Genomic DNA, 7972 nt, shown 5'->3' on the forward strand with positions numbered 1-7972 from the left:
TCCCTCAGCTCAGAGGAAGTGTCCCTGTGGCCTAACTCAAGGCAATGGTAGGGGTGGAGGAAGTGATTACCTGGCCCACCAACCCTCCAGGTTCAGGCCTGAGCCAGCCAAGCACTTAGCATTGGTTGATCAATTAAAATCTCGAATGGAATCCCAGTCTGCCAGATATCCATGTGACATTAGGCAAGTCAATTGACCTCTGAACTCAGTAAAAAAAGGGATGGTGCCACCGACCTCCTAGGATTTTCCGTGAATATTAAATAACACGTACAAAGTCTCAGGTAAGGATTTCAAAAGGGTCAACTTCCTCCCCTTACTTGGCTCATAAAGAGCTTTATTACCACTTCTGATGGTGCTGTTTGAATGTGAGATCATAATAAACACTAACATTCATAGAGCATTTGCTGTGGCCTAGGACAGGTTTAAGGCCAATTTAAGGATCAAGCACTGCACATAAATTATCTGGCTGAATCTGCACATGGGGGTGGGGGTGGAGGTGGAGATCCTTTAGTGGTATTATATTCTGGAGGACCCCAGGCTCAGAGAAGGGAAGTAGTCGGTGCGGGTAGTAGAACTGGCAGACAAAAGGGCCTGTGGTGAGATTCCTGGTGTGGGTGTATGGGGGTTTGGGGGAGGTAAGTGCGGAGGCGGGATCCAGCAGGGCTCCTCTTAGCCCCCTAAGAAGTGCAGTGATGAGGCTGACTCCTGTGAGGTGGAGGGGAGGGGTCTGGAAACAGTGGAGACACAGCAGCCCTGGGCAGAGCAGAGGAGTCAGGTGAATCCTACTTTACAGAAATCTTGTACTCTGGCTGAAGGACGGGCAGGGAGGGGTCGTGAGGAAGCCCCTCGCTGGGATCAGGAAGCCCAGGTCAGTCCGGGTTACACAGCTGACCTGCTGTGGGACCTCGGGGACCAATACCCTCGGTTCCTGGTCCCAGGAGATGGACAAGGACGCAATGTCTGTCCCTGGCCTTGGCTCAGGGCCTAATCTGATCCGCGGATGGTCCTTGCCATCAGGGAAGGGGGACGCAAGAACTTGGCGGGGTTTGTAGTGGGTCGCAGTGAGCAAGCCCCCTATCTCCCTCCGCAGACCCAGGCGCTCCCCAAACCCGACCCGGAGCCCGCGAGAACTGGGGGTGGAGGGTGTACCTAGGCGGCCCTGGGGACCTTGACGGGACAGCTCAGCAGCCGGGGATGGGGACTTGGCGGCCGCGGAGATGTAACACCCCCACCTCAGGCGAAGACCTCATAGCCTGCGGGAGATGGGAGTCCGGGACGCGGACAGGACGGGCACTTACCTACGAACAGCCAGAGGGAGCCCCCCGACACGAGGAAGAAGGTCAGCATGGCGGTCAGCGGGGCCCGGCCCGGCCTCCCCGGCCCGCAGCCCCGCAGCCCCGCAGCCCCGCAGCCCAGCAGCCCCAGCAGTAGCCGCGCCGCCGCCGCCGCTGCCGGGTATTTTTAGCCCCCGCCCTCCGGCTCCGCAGCTCCCGCCTCCCCGCGCCGCTGCGGAGACGGCTGAAGGGGGAGGGCGCGGCGCACGCTCGCACCCGAGCCTTACTCCCTGCCCAGCAACCGGGCCGGGTCTGGGGCTTGCCCCGCGCTGACCGCGGTGTCGGAACCGCCGAGCTCCCGGGCGGGGGAGGGGCCCGGCCGCAGAGCGAACCAGCCCTCTCCGGCCCCAACGTCAGTACCTGGCGTTCTGGGGAAACCGGCTGGAAGGTGGAGCACGGGCGACGAGCGCTAGAGCGTGACATTGAGCCCACCCCGCCGCCACCCACCCCATCAACGAGCGACCCTGCCCCCGCGCGACTCGCAGCCTAGGTTTTATGGCTGGGCAGGCTCGAATGGCAGCTGGGTCGCGGTTACCTGTCCTAGGAGGTGCACACTCCTGTGGGCCGGTGCCCGTTGACACCAACGCCCCCTAGAACCCGAGTTTGCAGACATGGGGAGCCTCCGGGTGCAACCTCTGCAAACCAGTGAGGAGAGGGAGTGGCAAGGGTTCATCTAGGCTCTGACAAATCGGGCAGCTAGACCAGATAGTGCCCAGATCATCTGGGGACGCACGAGTTCAGGTCTGAGGCTACACAAGGTCACAGGAGACTCAATGTGGTCACAGGCTGCCATATGTGTTCACCAGTAGTAACATGGTCACAGGCAGTCACATGGAATCACAGGTGTCTCCTAAGGAAACAGACGATCATGGTCTTCATACACAACTGTATGTGGCACACGAGGTCTCAAGAAGCCCCTCATAGTCACAATGAATGGCCATATAGCCACACACAGCCACAGATGGCCACACTGCTGGGCTGAGGGCTTGGACACCTGTTTCAGTGTCTGCGATTGAAAGGAGGAAGCCCAGTTGCACATTTTCTGAAATAATAAGGGTAGACATCCTGGTGGGCACCCCATGAACATCTACACCTCCATGCAAGATCACCTCCTCCCAATGCCCTTGCTTGTTTTCCTCAAGCATGCAGAGCCCACCAGGACTCCAGCACCGAGGACAGCGCTCAGGCAGCCCGGCCTTCTCTATATGCAGCCCTCCCAGGCCAGGAACTGGCTAAGCCACAGCCCAGGAAGAAGAGGATAGAAAACCAGAGAGCAGAAGTCAGGAAGCAGAGAGTGGAAGAGCACGAGATCTCTTCAGGCCCACTAGAGACCATCAGCCATGAGTGCATGTTTGCTCACAGCTCAACAGCTGGGTGTGAGTGTGGGGGGGCCTGTATCTGTAGTACGAGTACATGGCATGTATGTGCCCAGGCCTGTATGTACCTTGTAGTGGTGCAAGTGTGCAGATGTGTGCCTCTGAGTCACTTCCAATCTTTACAATAGGATCTTATACCTTCTCCATCACAGGATCTGGACTCCCGGGAGAGCTGCTCCAGCTTGAACTCAGCCATAGCCTGGCAGGGACTTTGCTGGGATCTCAAGCTTGGCAGGGCTCCTCCAAGAGGGTGTGACAGAGGCTGTGTGGCAGGACTCCTCCCAGCAAGTAACATGGCTTTCAGAATCCCCCCACCCCTGCACTCCCACTGGCAGCAGAGTAACTGGAGATCTGCTGGTACGGAGGAGGAGACCCAGGGGAACCAGAAGGCTGGGCAGAAAGAACATATCTCCCCAGACCAAATTGGCCTAGGGAGGTGGTCAGGTAATTTCCCCATAGGCCAGGGGGCCAACAGAGCATTTCTTCACAGAGAAGGGGGCCAGGAGCCAGGCTGCAAGCCTCAGGCCTCTGCGGCACTCAGCTGCAGGAGCACTCCAGGCACTATGCGGCTCTGGCAGCCTCCTCTTCAGAGTGATGTCATGGGACACATTTAGCTTGGCCTCCAGCAGGATGTCGCATCCTGTTACTCTCCCTACAGATGTCTCTGCTACTTGTGAATATTTTAATTCAAAAACCAGTACTGGAGCTGTGACTGATTCTAGCTTAGCCAAGTATTTTTCTGTTTTCCTCTGAGCATGGCTTGGTTTCCCCTGAGGGATGGGGACAGAAAGGCCCTAGCCTGGTTGTGGGATCATGGCCAGGTCTCTCTCCTCTCTAGGCGTATTGCTTCCACTGAGTAATGGGACTTGTTCTTTCCTGTCCTGAGTTCCCAAGGTCTTCTTCCTTCTCTGTGAGTCTCCATCTGTGAACCATCTGCAGGCATGGGTAGACACTGTGACTCAGGCCCTAGATTGCATGGGTGTGGCATCCATGGAACCCAGGGCCCAGAAATGCCCAGGCCAGGCTGAGGAGCCCTTGGATATCCCTCTTAGTCCTTAGACAGCAAATCCAGCCACCATAGTGGCCAGCCATATTCACACACATCTCCTCCCAGACCAGCATCTCTGAGAGGGCTGGCAGATAGGAGCCTAATCATCTATTTGCAGCCCTGGCACGGGGTCTGGCCCAAAGAATGCAGAGGATATTATCCCATTTGACAGAGCAGAAGACTGATGTCAGGAAAGGCGAACAACTGTCTAAGGTCACACAGCAGTTCTGGGTTCCTGACTTCCATTTATTCATTTTTCATTCATTCTGTCCTACATTTTGATAGTTTCCCAAGTTGCAAGTGTCTCTGGTAGAATCCAGAAAACTCACTTTTCCAGCTTCCTTTGCAGCTAGGAGTGGATAAGTGACTCAGACGGTACCAATGAAACACTCTCATGAGCCTTTGATATAAAAGCCAGAAATGAGTGAGAGAAAGTCATGCACATGGCATCTACCTTGCTGGCACAAGGGTGGTAACAGAAGCCATGGATGGTAGATGATTCTGGGAGTCATTTCAGAAACTGAAATTTGAGCCTGTTCCTTGAACTGCCCCCAAAGTTGAGCCTTTTAGAAGTGAACATATTCTTTAATGTACTCTTTTTCTGATTAAAATAGTCAGTCCAGACTTTGTTTAGTCAGTTTGGAGCCAAGAACTCAAACTGATCCACTCACCATCCCACTGCTGAAGGTCTTTCCTGCCCTCCAGAGGGTGTGGCTATGGGGCTGGCACACAGCATGATGCATCCTCCGTCCCCATTACTGCATCTCCTAGTGGAAGCTCTGGCTGATGGGGCTGGGTGAGCTGAGCCAGGTCTTTGCTTCTCTGTATTCTAACAACCACAAATTCAGAGACCTGAACCAAAAACTTGAAACCCAACAAAGAATCCACTAAGGATAGCTACCCCTTCTGGAACAATGGCTTTTAACACATGATATAATGGTTGGAGAGCTGCAAACAATATTCAACCATGTCTTTTACTGAATAGTCGTGTTTTCCCCCCTCAGATTAGTAAAATTGTTCAACATAGAAATTTTGGAAAATATAGAAAAGTATAAGACAAAATCACTTGTAATTTCATCCCCCAATGAGAATGCAATAATAACTAATACAGTTTTGTATATTTTCTAACAACAATAATAATATCCAACATTTACATAGGGCCTAGTATGAGGCAGACATTATTTCTAAGCACTTTACGTATGTGTTATGGACCGAATTGTGTCCCCCACATCCCAATTCATATGTGGAAGCTCTAACCTTCAATGTGACTGTATTTAGAGACAGGGTCTTTAAGGTAAGTAAGGATAAATGAGGTCATAAGGGTGGGGCACTAATCCAATAGGACTAGTGTCCTTATAAGAAGAGTGACATCAGGAATAAAGGCCTGAACTTTATTGCAAGAAAGTTTATTGCGAGAACTTTATTGCAGAGAGAAGGCAGTCATCTGCAAGACAGACACCAACTCTACCATCACCTTGACCTTGGATTTCCAGCCTCCAGAATCATGAGGAAATAAAATTCTGTTGTTTAAGCCGCTAAGTTTGTGGTATTTTTGTTATGGCAGCTCTAGCAGCCTAATACAATATGCTAACTTGTTTAATCTTTACATCAACCCTGTATTTTCCACATGTGCAGTGCAGTTCAAGAAATACTCATTGAATGAGTAAGTGAATTATGGATATTGTTTATTCAGTATCTTATGTTGCTTTATTATTATTATTTTTTTTTTTTTGGAGAGTGCAGTCACATAATCTCCGCTCACTGCAACCTCTGCCTCCCGGGTTTAAGCAATTTTCCTGCCTCAGCCTCCTGAGTAGCTGGGATTACAGGCACTCACCACCACTCCCAGCTAATTTTTGTATTTTTAGTAGAGATGGGGTTTTGCCAAGTTGGTCAGATTGATCTCGAACTCCTGACCTCAGGTGATCCACCCACCTCGGCCTCCTGAAGTGCTGGGATTACAGGCATGACCCACCATGCCTGGCCCTTATGTTACTTTTTAAAAACCTGACATGAGGTTTTTTCCCATGTTATTACCTCTTTACATTTTAGACAATGAATACCTGAGAGCCAGCTGAGTCCCCACTATGTGCAAGGCATTGTTCTAGGTCCTGGGGATGTAGCAGTAAACAAACAAAAGGTCCCCGCCTGCATGGAAAGCACTTGCCCTGTGGAAATGCCATTGTCCATCTGTCAGGCATGAATTAACCCCGCTTATTTGGGAGGGTTTCTTTTAATTGAAAATTCTCTGTTGATCCAACCAGACCAACAAAACCAATGAGATTCTTTTTTTAAAAAAACGCCAATTAAATAACTGAAGGGCATCTGGGATTTCCCCCAGAGCTATGGAAAGGCAAAGATAGAGCTCTCGGAAGTTGTCCTGAGTCCACTGGGCTGGGAGTTAGCACTGGTCAACTGGCTGGGAGTTAGCACTGGTCAACTAGCACTGGTCAACTAGCTGGGAGTTAGCACTGGCACCTCCAGGTTCCTGAGGGAACACCTGTGCATATGTCTCCCACTCACACGAGGTCAGAATTGGATGGGAAACAAACTACATTTTAAAGACTGAAAATGAATACAACTTGAAGAAAATATAGATTAATGTTTACACCATCTGGGGATGGGGAAAGTCTTTTTATGCACAACAGAGAAGGCAGAAGCCACAAAGGAAAAGACTGGTAGATTTGAAGGTATCTGACTACATGCAAATTTTAAATGTCTACATGTTAAAACCACCATTACAAAATCTAAAGAATCAATAGATAACTTGCAAAATATTTATGCCACAGGCAACAGAGGGTTTGACATGTAATCCAAATCAATAAGAAAAAGGAAAAAGAGCAAAAGCCATAGCAGGCAATTCAAGAAAGAAATGCTGCCCTTCTCAGCCGAACTGCCCACTTAGGCGAAACATGAAGCTGTTGCCTGTATGTTTTGTCTCCCTCTCCCAGAGATTATGGTGGCATCGCAGGGTGCTGATCCCTGTGATAGGAGAGAGGACCAGCATTCCATAAGCCCCAATCTCATCCATCTGGAAGCCCCTCATCCACCCCAATCCCTTTTCTCTTCACTGAGAATCCAGACCCTCTTCCCTAGTGGTCACCTAAGCAGCTCAAGCCCACCAAGCAGGCCAGATGATTTTAAACAATAAAAGCAGGATAGAGATGTTAAGAAACTATGTATCTGAGGGTCTGACATCCTGAAAGCCCTTTCTGGGGAGGTTTTGGTAAGGTGTAATACAGACCTCAAAAAACTCTTACCTTTGGACTATCAATGGTGGGTTGCTCAGGAATTAATACAAAATGTGTGCATGTGGTGGTTGGGGGGGGAATCAGGAATTACTTGTTCAAAAAGATTGCCATTGCAATATTATTTACACTAGTGCCAAATTGGAAGCTACCCTAATGCTCAATCACAAGGTTGGAAACATTTTTGGATATCTATAGGATGGCATATGCTTTGCTACCCACAAAAACGATGATGCAGAAGACTGCACAATGACACAGGGAGATATTCATGGCATGCAGCCAATTGAAAAATGCAGGTTATAAAACAGTATAGTCAGCATTATTCAAATGATGTTTAGAAGCAGTTATATATTCATGGAAAAAATAGAAGAAAGGTTAATATAAGTTATCAGTGAGTGATGGGATAATAAGGCTTTTTTCTTCTTTAAATTTATCTGTATTTTCCAAATTTTCTATAATGAATAAACATTTTTGTAACAAGGAAAAATCTATTATAAGAAGAAGCCATTTCCGGTGTCTCTTGGTTCAGTGAGGGCTGGGGTGCTGGAGAAGGATAAGCAGGTCATGGGAAGATAATTAGGGAAATCAGAGTGATGCCACCTCCTACATAGCCTGACAGCAGGGTGTGAGTAAAGAGTTCCGAAAGGGGCAGAGCAAGATGGCCGAATAGGAACAGCTCCAGTCTCCAACTCCCAGCGCGAGTGACACAGAAGACCGGTGATTTCTGCATTTTCAACTGAGGTACTGGGGACATCTCACTAGGGAGTGCCGGACAATCAGTGCTGGTCAGCTGCTGCAGCCTGGCCAGCGAGAGCTGAAGCAGGGCGAGGCATCGCCTCACCTGGGAAGCGCAAGGGGGAAGGGAATCCCTTTTCCTAGCCAGGGGAACTGAGACACACAACACCTGGAAAATCGGGTAACTCCCACCCCAATACTGCGCTTTAAGCAAAGGGGCACACCAGGAGA

The 7972-nt window shown here is 49.9% G+C and overlaps 1 protein-coding gene and 1 long non-coding RNA gene across 6 annotated transcripts in view; one reads left to right on the plus strand and one right to left on the minus strand.

Moving 5' to 3' along the window:
- Nucleotides 1-1867, minus strand: part of ACSL6 (acyl-CoA synthetase long chain family member 6) — a 62829-nt gene extending 60962 nt beyond the window's left edge. For 2 of the 5 annotated variants that reach the window (XM_017862084.1, XM_017862085.1), the window contains exon 1: nt 1299-1642. In XM_017862084.1, coding sequence (XP_017717573.1) covers nt 1299-1347 — 49 coding nt within the window. In that variant the 5' untranslated portion in view covers nt 1348-1642. Of the gene's footprint in view, nt 1-1298; nt 1644-1694 lie in introns of those variants that run through there. The other 3 variants (XM_017862086.1, XM_017862089.1, XM_017862083.1) reach the window with 3 other exon arrangements.
- LOC108521982 (uncharacterized) lies at nt 605-5270 on the plus strand. The gene is made up of 5 exons (XR_001883325.1): nt 605-868; nt 1091-1339; nt 2477-2708; nt 2863-3154; nt 5188-5270. It is a non-coding gene; the product is annotated as an uncharacterized LOC108521982 (long non-coding RNA).
- Nucleotides 5271-7972: the final 2702 nt, after the last annotated feature.

Source organism: Rhinopithecus bieti, unplaced genomic scaffold, assembly GCF_001698545.2.
Source record: "Rhinopithecus bieti isolate Rb0 unplaced genomic scaffold, ASM169854v2 scaffold_63069, whole genome shotgun sequence".
Taxonomy (NCBI): domain Eukaryota; kingdom Metazoa; phylum Chordata; class Mammalia; order Primates; family Cercopithecidae; genus Rhinopithecus; species Rhinopithecus bieti.